General features: G+C 36.3%; 1 protein-coding gene across 1 annotated transcript in view; it reads right to left on the bottom strand.

The window, feature by feature from the left end:
- The window catches only part of LOC137622935 (macoilin-like), a 130,196-nt gene that overhangs the window by 21,977 nt on the left and 92,965 nt on the right, over positions 1-15,254 (bottom strand). The window contains 3 exon segments of the mRNA XM_068353510.1: positions 13,398-13,540; positions 13,708-13,950; positions 13,953-14,344. Of these exon segments, the coding sequence (XP_068209611.1) occupies positions 13,398-13,540; positions 13,708-13,950; positions 13,953-14,344 (778 nt within the window).

Below are 15,254 nucleotides of genomic sequence, written 5' to 3' on the forward strand. Positions count from 1 at the left end.
TGTTTAAATCATGTCTAGCTTATGTAACTCTAGATTAAAGCATTGGGAATACAGATATTGTTCTACCAAAGAACCTTGAACTTTCAAAGGGTCTAAGAAGCAAACATTCATGTTCTAAGCTTCAATACGTGCAACATTCAACTTTGTGAAAAGATTTTTGTAACTGTGTGTAAGGTTAGTCTGTTAGTCTGATGCACAGCAGCACATGTGAACTGTAAACACTAATATCATCTTTTTACTTAAAAAAATACTACAAACAGTATATAACTTTACTAACATGGAAACTTCAGTAAAATGAGATGGCTGGCATGCCAACCCCTAGGAAGTAATGTAATGGACTTTAAGGTCAGAAGTCGTTGGTTGTATCAATTTCAACATTGTCACTGTGGAATTCCATGAGCATGCAAGCGGGTGTAATGAGTAAATGAAGCTATTTATGTATAATCAAATACATATAAATATTAATTGATGGGTATTTATTTACTGATTCCCCCTCTCTTCTGTCATTTGACCTTGCTCCCACTAGCAGACCTGGGTACATATGTAACCAGAATTCATAAAGTTATTTGTGCATAATAAAATGCTTTTATAAGTTAATTTTGAAAACTTCTTAATTTCCCTATGATTTTAACAACCAACTTTTTTTTTTAACTTTTTCAGTCACATGATCTCACTATTACCAGCAAGCATGCCTATGCATGTATCAAGAATTCCATCTGCTATTGGATTCACATATTTCTTTATTTCTTTGTATTTCAACGACCAGCAACTGAACGATCGCTTTCTTCTTAATGTTACGTATTCTTGATATGCAGGTTATCAAGCTAAGTTATGTATCAAGAAGGTAACTGATCAATTCACCACCTAACTAATCGCACTGAGTTTTATTACAGATATTTAACAAAGTTAAATCACAGGAAAATCAAATAAAATACCAAACTTGGGAATATGGGGAAAACTTAACTAAAAAAGGCTATGCTTACGAAATGGCCAGTCATCCTCATCTGTCAGTTGATGGATTCAGCCAATCTCTGTTTACCCAGTTCAATCTGTTAAGAATATGCACACCCATTTGTACAGAATAAAAACAAATAAAAAAACGTTACCGCTAATATTTTATCCAAACATTTAAATCATCTGATAAACTTTGCTAATAAATACATTTAAAATGAAAATTCAACTTATTCAAATCTAACTAAAAAACACATTGCAAACAGACATTATATGATCTATAACTTTCAATGTTCACTAACCAAAACATCTGATAATGAATATTGCACACACATGGGTATATTATGGGGAAAATAATGCAACTTTCAATATTCTCCATTTAGCAAAGCTCATTAACTTTAAATGGAATCTTTATGAACAGTCCCACTAAAACCTCCTACAGTAGGAAATCTTATGTATTATTTCAGAGATTACTTTCATCATTGGTGTTTTCTAATTGTTTTCGTCTAACTTACGTTGTAAAGTATATGTACCTGTATGTTATAGCCTACTAGATATCACAGTTAAAAGGTTATAATTAATTAATACTTGCATATACGAGTGTAGCTTAGGAAAAAAAAAAAAAAACCTTCAAATGTTAGGATACGCTCATGTTTGTTCTCACTCTCTCATACACTCACTCTCCTTCTCATACATGTGCCATGTAACACACCTAAAACAGACAAAACATGGCTTAATATACATACAGTCATATGTTACCTCTCAGAGGAATTACATAACAGACACCAACAAATGCCTACAAAAACCTTAATAATTGCTGCACCCTTATTGACACTCCCAGAACTCTATTTACATATATAACTAGAAAAAAAAAATTATCTCATCCTTGGGAAAAGAAACAAAAGTATTAGCATTAATAGTTTCCAGACACCAAATATGGAAAGCATTTACACTTAAACACTAAAAAACTATTTCGAAAAGACAAAAAAACCTTATTATACAAGTTTTACAATCTCAATGCATGCGACTCTCCCCTTCCATATGATATGGCTGAGCATGCTTTGCTTTATTTGGCCTTGTATAGCTCAGTGGTTGCTGGCCTTTCCAGTCAAAGTGCATTAAAATATATCTCATACAATACTTAATTATACAACAGGGTAAGATGAAAATGTTACTGTTATATAAGAGTATTTTCAAGCCTTTGTGTAATACTGTAATGGCCTTTGGTCATTTCTATCAAAGGTTGTTCTGTATTTGGTGTTATATAACAAGTAATTAAACGCTGCTGAATAATTCTTTATGGAATTCCAGGGCCTTAAGGGGCCAAGCTGGAATGCCAATATATGGGGGTATAGGAACAAAAACAAAAATCCTGCAAATAATTCACTGAGCTTCGTATGGCAATGGAGAATGCATATACGAAATATTTTGTCAAAATTCCTCTTACTTTCATAGTTACAGGGTATTAGTAAAAGTAACTCAATAAACCAAAAACATTGTTCCCTGCAGGAAAATGAAATATTTTTTCTGTTATAGTAAATTTTGATAATTATTACATTTAAATGTAAAAGAAATTGTGAACAATGGCATATGTATAGCTTCCACGAGTCACAAGACAATATGTTACTTGGTAAATTACACCCTTCACCCTTCAGTCCTACCACGAACCTCATAGAGAGTACATGTCTGAATTTGACCTCTGACATTCACTCATTTTTAAGTTTGTGTTTCTCGTTTATGGCAAGAATTTTATCATTCTAAAGAGGAAAAGACATTTTCAACATCTTGCTAAAATAAAGAAGAATAAAATTCACTCTATTGAGAGATAAATAATTTAGTTTTCGTTTGTTAACATCCAAAAGGGAACATAAAATTCATAATAATCAGGATTTATTAATATCATCTTTGTAAAAATACAAAGAAAAACTTTGAACGCCTTCTGACATTCACTCATTTTTGGCAAGAATTTTATCATTTCAAAGAGGAAGAGACAGTTTCAACATTTATCATTGAAAAAGAGTACTAATTGAATTTATGATATACTAGGAACAATCAAATACAATAACTTTCCCCATTAGACTTTAATTGCGAGGTGGCAATCCTGCCTAACCGCTCAAGTGTGTAGGCTGGAGGTGGCTGGGGGATACCAAGCGGCCTCTATATACTCGCACAGCAGCGAGACATCACTTTTGATTGCAGGCAGGACTTCAGGGGGAGAGTTGATGGCGGGCCAATTTATATAAATAGCTCCAAGTTTGTATTAATTTGGGAAAATTACAAATTACCCATGAATTTGTCATTTGTTCCCATACTAACAAAACTTCCATTATATAAGTATTTGGATGACTCACTCTAGATGGGTGAAGTCCTAGTTCTGGCATGGACATTGACCTTGTTTTACCTAGTAAAGTATATGACTGTGGTCTAGGGAAAACTTGGACACCTTGCTAAAATTTACAAAGTGAGTATAATAGCGGCCTGTGCAATGCAATGAAATAAGAGTTTGTCTTGTATGAACACCTGAGATAATGTAGGAAAACAAGACTTATCCCAATGCCCACCTCGCAGAAAGCAATGGGGACATGGACAGTATATAAACTTATGTCATATACTAGGATACACAAGGGAAGTGATAATTACCTGTAGAGCTTGAAGGCAGCCTGCGGAGGAACCCATGGTGCTGTACCCCAAGGGAGAGGAAGATGAAGAAAGGAAAGCCAGACATTCTCTCACTCATCCCCATCTTAACCTGGGTAACCAATGCCCTCAACCAACTGCTACTTGTCCATCAAGAAGCCTGTGGTATTCTTAAAGCACTTGTTGAGCAGCCACCACAGTACTGATAGTGAACGTATAGTCCTCTACTGTGGGTCATGTCTTTTAAATAATGGGCTGTGAAGGTGGTCTGTCTCTTTCACATGCCCGCTTAAAGTACTTGCAATACGGAGAAGTTACAATTGAATGGCGGGGAAGTGCTGATTCCCCTGACGATATTGGGCTCTAGGTTGATGAGCCAGGAGGAAACAGTGTTCTTGGTGATCCTCCTCATTACTCTCTCTGAGCTAACAGAGGTGTTAGCTGGGGCCGTGTTGCTGCAATGCATTTAAGATAGTATCTCAAACTCTACACTGGGCATAGTAACAACTGATCTGGGTCCTTGGTTACAGAACGAAGACTCGCAAACTGAAAGGGCCCGAATCTATGGTCCAGCACCCCTGGATTTTGAGTCTTGGCAATAAACTCAGGGACGAAGCTGAGTGTCACTTCCCCCCATCCTCTTGAATGGGTGATGTCATACGAGAGGCCATGTAGTTCACTGCTTCTTCTTGATGAGGCTAAAGCGAGTAAGAACGCCGTCTTCAAAATAAGGTTGGGTCAGTTGCATGGAGTAATGGTTTGTAGGGAGGTCTTTTTAAGTATCTCAAGACACAAACCACATTCCAAGGAGGCCTAATCTCTGACTGGGAGCGTTTGATCTTATAACTCCGTATGAGTAAAGAAAGCTCCAACAAAGAGGAAATATCCATTCCCTTCAGCTTTAAGGCAAGGCTCAAGGCTGAGCGATAACCTTCCACCGCCGAGACTGAAAGGAGCTTTTCCTCCAGAAGGTATACACGGAACTCCGGTATTACTGGTATAGTGGCATTGAGTGGAGAGATTTTCCTTCCATGACACCAACCACAAAAGATTCTCCATTTTGCCTGATAGACCGAGGCTGAGGAGCTGAACAAGTCCCCAAACATTCGTTCCACAACTTGTCGTGAAAAGCCCTTCTGAGAGAGGAGACGCTGGATAGTCTCTATGCGTGAAGTCAAAGCAACTGCACGGTCTTGTGGAGGATGTTCGTGTGTGGGTGTTTGAGTAAACCTGGCCGTGGAGGGAGCTCTCTCGGTGGTTCTACTAGAAGTTGCCGGAGGTTTGGAAACCACTCTGCATGATGCCATAGCGGAGCTACAAGGGTCATCATTAGATCTTACGACACTGGTCTTGTTGAGCAGTCTTCTCATCAGAAAAAATGGGGGAAAGGTGTACACGTCAATGTTGTCCCACCGTTGCTGGAATGTATCTTGCCATATAGCCTGAGGGTTTGGGAATGGAGAACAGTACAACAAAAGTTTACTGTTCAGAGATGTTGCGAACAGGTTTACAGTCGGGGAACCCCACAAAGACAAGATTTTGATGACTATCTGATGATTCAAAGACCACTCGGAGCCCACTATCCAAGATTGTCCGAGAGCACATTCCTCTTACCTGGAATGAAGTGAGTTGATAGAGAAACCGAATGTTCTTCTGACCATCTGAGGATCTTTACTGTAAGATGGCATAAGGCCTGCGAAAAGGTATCGCCCTGTTTGTTTATGTAAGCCACTACTGTGGTGTTGTTGCTCATCAACACCACAGAGTGACCTGCCACCAACTGTAGGAACTGATGAAGAGTTAGGTAGGCTGCTCTCATCTCTAGAAGAATAATGTGCTGGTGTACCTTTCTGACTCTGACCAAACACCAGATATCGTATGGTGCAGCAGGGGAGACCCCACCCTTCTTTTGATGCATCTGTGAAGAGCGTCAAATCCGAAGGGGGAATGAGAAGATTCTAGCACTGTTGGAGGTTTTCGTCTACAATCTACCAATTCAAATCCGCCACCTGATCCTGACTTAAGGGAACTCGGGTGTCTGGTGGATCGGAGTTTTGGTTCCACACGGACTTCAGCAGCCACTGCTAGGATCTTATCCTGAGGCGACCGTTTGGAACAAGACAGACGAGAGATGTCAGATGGCCTTACAGACTCAACCAACGAGAGGCTGGAAGAACTTCTTTTTCTGAGGAAGGGTGCGACCACTTCCTTCAGTCTGTGAACTCTTTTGTCTGATGGGAAGACTTTCTCTTGAACGGTGTCATTATCATACCAAGGTATACCAGTTTTTGAGAAGGTTGCAGTAATGACTTCTCGTGATTTATCACGTCCTGATAAAACTTGTGAAGCGTGTCTCGGTGACGCACAAGGATCGCCTCTGAGTCTGCTAGGATCAGCCAGACGTCCAGATATTTGAGAAGACGGATGCCGTTCCTGTGAGCCCAAGATGACACTAGGGCGAACACTGGTGAATACCTGAGGAGCTAACGTGAGCCCAAGATGACACTAGGGCGAACACTGGTGAATACCTGAGGAGCTAACGTGAGACCGAAGCGTACAACCTTGAACTGGTATGTCTTTTCCTCGTGTATGAATCTTAGATACTTCCTTGAAGACGGATGGATTGGGATCTGGAAGTATGCGTCCTTCAAAAACCAGTGTGCACATGAAGTCCCTTGGACAAACTGCTTGGATGACTATGTCTGCCATCTCCATTCTGAACTGAGTCTGCTGCACAAACTTGTTCAGAGGGGAGAGATTGATAACCGGGCATCCAACCTCCAGTCGCCTTTTTCACCAGAAAAATTCGACTACACAGTAGAAGCCTGGAGATCTGTCCACCACCTCTTGGCGAGCGCCCTTCTGCAGCATGGTCTGGACTTCGGCCTTGAGGGCCAGCTCCTTTGCGGATTCCTTCACGTAGAAGCTTAGATGAACTGGATCACGAGTAAGAGGAAGAGATTGAATGAACGGGATGCAATACCCTAGGGTTACTAATATTGCCATAATTGAAACATCGAGTAATGATGCAAAGAATTTCTAATAAAGAGAGAGAGAGAGAGAGAGAGAGAGAGAGAGAGAGAGAGAGAGAGAGAGAGAGAGAGAGAGAGAGTGAGTTAGTTTCCCATCAGATATTTTGAAAAAGTTAAGTAATTGCATTATCAGTGGTTTCATTTTTATGTACAAATATACTGTATGGCAACAAACAATAGACTACTAAGTAGGCCAACCAGTAATTCTTGAATGTTAAAATTCACCCAAAATGAGTAATACAAGTAGTAATGTAAAAAAAATATTGTAGTGAAGCACCAGTAACACTGAAAAGCCAAGAATTTTACAATACTTTATTTTGAACATTTCTGATATGTTGTCAGCTAAAATGAATGGTCAGATGATAAAAGAGTGTGACTATTTTATAAGCCTGGACTAGTAGGAAAAACAGGTACAGTACATGCAGCCTGCACTGTAAACTATTTCAAACGTATTCAATTACCACATCTTTTAAGGACACAAAGATTACTTTCTATTATTTGGTTTATTGAAAAACCAATGACCAAAATATGATAGATAACTTCAATATTGTATAATACGGTTGCTAGACAGAGAGTAGAAATCTTAGGGTTGGGTAATTTATTTGGACATTTAATACCCTCCCAATAGTACATGAAAGAGTGAAGAGTATTTAATGATCTTTTCTGGGCACAATATAGGCACATATGCAATGTTTCTTATCAGATGCTTTGAATAGGTTGGCATATAATATCAATGATAAGTGTTGACATTACACTATATGATTACATAAATTATATTTGAGAGGTCAGCAAATGAAAAATTCACTTACCAACAGGGTTGTAGAAAGGTAACCACGACATTAATTCACGACTAACTTTATGACATATCATAACATTTATCATGCATTTTGTTACCATTTAGAAAGACTTTATAATTTTCATTCGAACTAGCTTTAGAATAATCTCTCACCCTATCGCGCTTCACCTATTGCTCTCTCAGTATACAGAAATTTATAATCATATTGTGTGTAAATCATAACAGGTTTCTGAGAGCAGATAAATTCTAAATTTTTCTTATACTAATCACTTAAAAAGAAAAAAGTAATTTTGGGGCCTAAAACTTAATAAATGTAAATTACAGTAATACCTCATACTCTTATGTCATTGCAATCTCTCATATTGTGAGAGCCCAAAATTTTCACCCATATTAAATCTTTATATAACATATTGTATGTACCTTGTAAGGTCCTTATTTAAAAACAAAAATAAAATAAACTAACCACTTTTCTCCACCTATTTATCCCTACTTCGAGCTCAACGAGTTAAATAGCAAAAGAGAATGATTAAAGCATTGTTAGCAATGCATATGGCCATAAACAACTGAACAAGCAACAGCTGTTTTGTTATAAACAACAGATTTGGATAACAATAGTTGTTTCGCTTCTATTTCTACTTTGGTGTGATAGTAAACGATTACGGTAGTTGTTACAAATGACGTTAGGTAGAACACTGTATGACCATTATATTATTACATCATACTTTCTTCGGTTTATGATAACAAACAAAATTCTACAAAAACTACCGAAAGAATTAGAAGAAAAAGTCAATACAGCAATCTCCTCAAGCTTTGTATTCAAGCATCATAAAGGTTTACCGTGCATCAGAAATTAGGACGACACACTGTCTAAATTTTGTTATGCCATAAAAATTGTCAATAAATAAAATGAAAAAGTATTTTTACTAAAATCTACATACTTTTACATGGTAAAATGTAAATGATAGTTCAAATAAATTCTCTTCAAGAGGAAAAAAAATAATTCGGTAATCAGCTGATTTAGAAAGCCTAGACCATAGTCTTCAAGAGCTTACAAACGTAAACGATGAAAAATACATGTATAAGCAGTTTTTATTTCATAATACAATACTGATATATGAATATTACAATCATTATTATTGGATAAAGTAAAGTAGCACAACAGTAATTAAAATCCAGTTTTATTTTAAATAAAGCTGTACTTTTTGACCAAAGGAAGGAAGGAGAGAGAGAGAGAGAGAGAGAGAGAGAGAGAGAGAGAGAGAGTGTGTGTGTGTCTGGTCAATGGCATAGTCTGGATGAGATGTACAGTTTATACAGTATTGAGTGTTCTGAATTAAATTTTCTACTTTACTTAAACGTACGGATATGTCTACAGTAAAATTTAGTTCTAGCTTATAATACAATGTGTTTAGAATAACGCATTTCCCGTGTCATAAGACGCTACAAGTGGTAAGATGCACCCTTAAATTAGCAAGGCAGTTTTAGAAAAAAAAATTGAGGATTTTAAAAAACTTAGCAAAAATCCCTGGTTAACGACTCTAGTGTGATTATTGTGTGGAACAGTAACTTTCCTTATTTTGGGTGTATTATGAAATGTTCAAGTTAATATTATTTAGCAATATGCCAATTATCCCAATTTTATTACATATTCATATACGAAACCACTAAACCTGTCGTAGTTTCCACCACAACTACACATTTAGTCATAGTGTTCGGTGTTTCAAGTGTTGTTTACATGAAAGCAGTGTTGCCAATGGTTCTTCATAAAATTATAGTTTAAAGGTAAAATCTAGTATTTCCAAAATTCCTAATATAGCCTGAAAATTTTCACACAAAATGTAATTATTGATTAAAGAAATTTAGAAATTCTTCAGGGTGGAATACTTTTGCTACTGTTTATATGATTCTAGGTCTAGTTACATTTCTGATAACTTGGTAATACTGCACTCACTTAACAGAAGTTTTTTCCAAGGTGTATTCAGCAACTGTCTGTTTGTATTATTTCGGAACTCAGGCAACAAAGTCATTATCAATATACTGCTTTATTACAAAATATCAACAAAATATGAGAAAAAGATATATACTGCATAAACAACTAATATGTCAGTGTCGTCTGCTAAAAGACCACTAGTTGGCATGTTTGCTTGAAGAAGGGGATTGGTGAGTCATCAGCTGATTACCAAAACAAATAATTTGCTATTGTACTTCAATAAATGAAGTGCAATACAAAAATAAATGAATTTATTACATATGAATGATAATTGTAGGTTTATATTCTATCTCTCGTGAATATGAGTGCTTGTATGTCAATAGCTTGGTGTTTTAGGGGTGTCAAACTCCCCTATACAACTTTTTCTTGAGTGTTAAGACGCAGGGTGATTTTGGGGGGCATTTTCCATGAAAAAAGGTGTGTCTTATGACACGGGAAATACGGTATATAAAAGGTTTATAAGTACTAGAAGGGTTTATAAAGCTTAGATTTATTTGAAAAAAAAAAAAATGTATAAAAGGTAAAAAAATACCTCACGTTTTCTAGCTATAGTGAATATGTCTGAAACTGAATCCTCACAATAGCCGAGGGATTACTGTATATGGTATGACAGGACACTGTCAGCAATAATAATTTGCAGGTGTTGGAGGGTAATGTTATTAAGTTTTTCATTTTTCATTAGTTTCACTATTATTTCTAAGATCATACTGAACCGAATCATGTTATTACTGCAGTAGTATATAGTATACTTAATATTTCTTATACTGCACAGTATATTGAGAGAGAGAGAGAGAGAGAGAGAGAGAGAGAGAGATACTGCTAGTATAGGTAGGTAGTAGGTTGGCCACGGCATCTGCCACCCTGTTGAGATACTACCGCTAAAGTTATTGAGTCCTATTACTGACAAGTTGGTACTGCTTTGGATTTATCTCTCTCGTTATGGCTCATTTTGTCTTTGCCTACAAATACAACGAATAATCTGGCCTATTCTTTCCACATCCTCCTCTGTCCTCATACACATGAAAACACCTGAAATTACCAAACAATTCTTCTTAGCTGAAGGGGTTAACTACTGCATTGTAATTGTTCAGTGACCATTTCCTCTTGGTAAGGGTAGAAGAGAGACTCTAGCTATGGTAAACAGCTTTCCTTAGAATTAACTCCTGAAACAAACCATTGCTCTCTAGTCTTGGGTAGTGCCATAGCCTCCCACTGTCTTGGAATAGAGTTCTCTTGCTTGAGTGTACACTCCGGCACACTATTCTATACAAATTTCCCTTCCTCTTGTTTTTTTTGGAGTTTTTATAATTAATACAGTATCTGTAAGATCTAATTTAATGTTGTTAATATTCTTAATATATTTTATTTTGATTGTTTATTATTTCACTTGTAGTTTGTCTATTTCCTTGTTTCCTTTCCTCACTGGACTATTTTTTCCTGTTGGAGCCCTTGGGCGTATAGCACTAATCTTGCATTTCCAACTAGAGGGTTACAGCTTTGCTTATAATAATAATGATAATAAAACTGTAAAGAACTGAACTATATCATACCAATACAGTAATATTGTATCTCTCTTCACAATGATTCTGACTTTACATTGCTCATCCTTGAATAATAAATACATAAACAAAATCCAAGTTTCACTCGATGTTATGATTAACATCAGTACCTGCTTCGTACAATAACAAGTCCTGTAGTCTGCAGAAATATACTAAACATCCCATGGAAGCTTATTAATGTAAGTATCTGGTTTTCATAAAAATGACTACTGATGCTAAGTATTTTTTGTGTTCAGTACGTGTATAGGAAACATATAAGCCACTTTATCGAGTGAAAATTTGACCTATGTCGTGTCTTTAGGAATCAATTAACGACATAGGGTGGGGGTATTAATGTAGAGGATATGTAAATTTATATCACAGACTCCTCATTATATCACTGATTTCTGAGGGCAGGAAAGTTTTACAAAATTTTTCCTATTTCAATTATCTTTTGTTAAAAATAAGTCCTTTTTGGCCTTTAGTAATTTTTGGTCTTATAAAAGCTTAAATCTATGAAGATATCCATCATGAGAAATTATAATAAATAAAAAAGTATATACCATAAATTTCTTTTGGTTTGGGTTTTTCCAGCTATCGTGGGGGGGGGGGGAGTTCCTGTGATAGCTGATGGATTTGCAAGTATTGTATGCACACAAAAATACAGAAAATTTCTAGGGTCTCCTATAATCCTCAGAAGGAGTCAAACGCATTACAGTCACACCTCTCCATCAGCAGATTTGATAATAGCAGAAAGGTCCTGGAATGGCATAAACAACATCTATGGGTATTCAATTCCCAATTATATACCAACAAATACAAAAAAGGCTTTCACAGAGAAATCAAGAGCCATTACAGTACTACCAAGGGCTTGAAAATTCCTGTACATAACAGTTCATTCTCAACTCACTCTACCTTGTTGTGTAAAAGAGCACGTATGCACACTTCCAATATACTTGTGAAAGAACCTTACCTCAAGTTTATTTTCCTTCTTTTTCACGATTTTCATCATAAGACTAAATAGTAGTCTTAGAATTTGTTACATCCTGCTTAGATAAATCACCTGCTCATAATAGGCTATATGAAGCTCTAATTATTACCTTCCAATTTTCTTGTAACAATATGGCAATTGAAAAATGGAATGCCTAGAAAATGACCTGATATAAACCTTAGCAGATGGAGGATCCATCTTTATGCTTTCCCACATTCCTATCCCCATAAGAGTTGTAAAATCTAAAATAATGAAATTAGTTTGTTCAAGTATACAAATTTCACTTTCTCTTGACAGAAGTGAATTTGATAAATTTGTAAAAGTATGGAACTGTTTTAAATTGCTTACAGATGAGAACCAGTCAGACCAAATTATAATTAAGACTGATTTTGTATAATCATGAACCGATGTGGCTGATTTGTAAGCCATATCCTGCCTTATTGATAACAATGGAGATTGGATTAAGAGACAAATTTTAACCACAGAAAACAAACCTAATATATCCCTAATCAAGATAAATTTACAATTTGAAGGAGACAAAAAACATCTAAACACACAAAACGGATGTTATTCACATACATAATCAAAGAAAGGGGCAGGAAAAAAGAGTAGCCAAAAACCTGTTACCAAAAAGGTACTCTAAAAATTGGCTAATCATGAGTAATGGGTTCATTGTGAAATAAACTTTTTTTTTTTAAAGTGAGCTTTCAGTAATATTTTGCCAGCAAGTTTTACCTATTATATAAGAGTAATATTAAACACTTGAACTGATTTGAAAGGCACCTCTCTCTACCCAATCTGTCCTCCACCTAATATTCTACCTTCCTTTCATATGACATTTTGAATGATTCATTCTCCTTCTATACAAAATCCTTAAATTTAGCTGGCTTACTTCTTTTACACAAGCAACTTACAAGACATAACAGTAATTACAATGCTTTTCATTTTTTTCATGCACCAGGATTGTCAAATTGCTTATGTTATTTCAAGGGAAGTTTGCAATATTTTCAATTTCTTTTAAAATTGATTTGTATCTAACTTAAGTTAAGTTGGAAATTAGATTCTACGTACAAGATTCATCACACTATTTCAAGCTATCAAAAAAGACACGAGAGAGAGAGAGAGAGAGAGAGAGAGAGAGAGAGAGAGAGAGAGAGAGAGAGAGAGAGAGAGAGAGAGAGAGAGAGAGAGAGAGAGAGAGAGAGAGAGAGAGAGAGAGAGAGAGAGAGAGAGAGAGAGAGAGAGAGAGAGAGAGAGAGAGAGAGAGAGAGAGAGAGAGAGAGAGAATCATACTATTTCAAGCTATCAAAAAAGAGAAAAAGAGAGAGAGAGAGAGAGAGAGAGAGAGAGAGAGAGAGAGAGAGAGAGAGAGAGAGAGACCCACCTGTGGTAGCAGTTTGGAAGTAAAGTGGACAGCTGTTGTGTCCATTGATGTGTTTGGGAGGCTTAGAGAGACACCCACCTGTGGTAGCAGTTTGGAAGTATAATGGACAGGTGTTGTGTCCAATGATGTATTTGGGAAGCTAGTGGGTGGACAGACAGCCAACACTTCAGCAATCTTAGCCTTCAAATCCTCAATTTCCTTATCCTTTGTGGATACAAGACCTATAAAGATAAGAAATTATTTTATCATTAATAAAAGTTTCAAAGTTGAAGTATATTTCTAGCTTATAGTGCAAAGCCTGTCATACAATCGGTTTGAACTATTCCATCCTATCATGCTTGCTTTTGTTACATTGTGATAGATATATATAATTCTAAGTCTTCCATACCTTGAGAAATTTCCAACTGACGCTTTGCTTCTCCAAGGGCAGAAAACAAATCTAATTTAACCCTGGTCTCTGCTGACAATGAAGTTTCTAAGTGTGCATTTTTGTCTTGCATTGCAGCTAGAGCAGACATTAAAACTTCAGTATCATTCTGGGTATCTTTGTACTGCCGTAGAGTTAAGTTCTCGCGTTCTACTGCACGAACTCTGTCCTCAGCTAGTCTGTGATCTCGCCTTAAGCGTTTACCTCGGCTTCCAGTTCACTTCGACGGCTGCGACAAGACTCGTTACACTCGCTTTTAGCAGTTGCGAGAGCATGTGCTCTAGCTTGTGCTTGTTCTTCAGCCTTTTTCTGGCGTCTCTCGAGCTGCGCCACTTGATTTTCAGCATTTGTGCGTGCTCGTCGCTCTTCTTGTAATCGCCTTTCTAGCCCGCTTATGGTCGACCTATCACTTTGGCGAGCTGTTACAAGACCATGAAGTTTATTTTGCAAATTATCATTGTCTTGCTGAAGCTGGTTCATCTCCTGACGAGTTATTTTATCACTTGATATAAGTGTATTTATTTGGTTGCGAAGCTCCTGCTCTGTTTGTCTCGAAGCTTGCAAATCTGCTTTCAATCTCTTTATGTCAGCCTCCAATCTGAAAAGAAATTTCAAAAAGCAAAATATAATAAATTTCTTTCATAAAAATTTACCACATAAGAAGCCCAATTTTTGGTGAATAAAATCCTACACTTTAGTCCCTCTTGAAAAGAATTACAAACAAAAATAGACATAGAAGATTCGGGAACAAACCAAACTGCGACTAATATTGCACAAAAGATGGTCTGTAAAACTCAACCTAGATCTGCTTTCAACATTTCCAGGGGTTAGATAAGAAGAATTTTAAGTGAATACTAATAAACACTAAATGCTAATGTGGTAAAAAATTCATGGAACTTCAACAATATAAAACTTTCAATATATTGAAACCATTCATCCATAAAATAAATTATTGAAGGGACTTCATGGTTCTTATTGAACAATTACCACAACCAATTGCTTGGATTCCATTAGCTCATTATTATAAATGTTCATTACTCATAATCCCACATTAACGAGGTAACTGAATGGCAATATCTGGACTTATAACACAGAACTTAAGTATTTGTTTGTATAAAAAAATATAAAGGAGCAGGAAAATGCTTAGAAGGGAAGAGAAAAACAAAAGGATAAATATCTAAGTAAAAAACAATGTAGTTGGGGGAATATTTCCGGCCTTAATAAAAATCTACAGCACTTTTCATTCATGATCATATTTCAGTATTTTACTTAAATACAAAGGAAAACAGCATACTGTATTTTAATTTCTTAATTTCACAAAGCCAACACCCCCGGAACATTATTTTTTTTTTAATGAATTGTGTAACACCTCTCATTTCTTATTAACCTTATCCGAGTGCCACTGCACATATCTTATGCCCCGTTATTACAAATTCTGGGGGGTTTATGTACTGTGTGGTCTCAAAGGATTTTCATGAAAAAGACCAGAATAAGGAATCCAATCTGAT

The sequence above is a fragment of the Palaemon carinicauda genome, chromosome 30 (assembly GCF_036898095.1).
Source record: "Palaemon carinicauda isolate YSFRI2023 chromosome 30, ASM3689809v2, whole genome shotgun sequence".
In the NCBI taxonomy this organism is placed as follows: domain Eukaryota; kingdom Metazoa; phylum Arthropoda; class Malacostraca; order Decapoda; family Palaemonidae; genus Palaemon; species Palaemon carinicauda.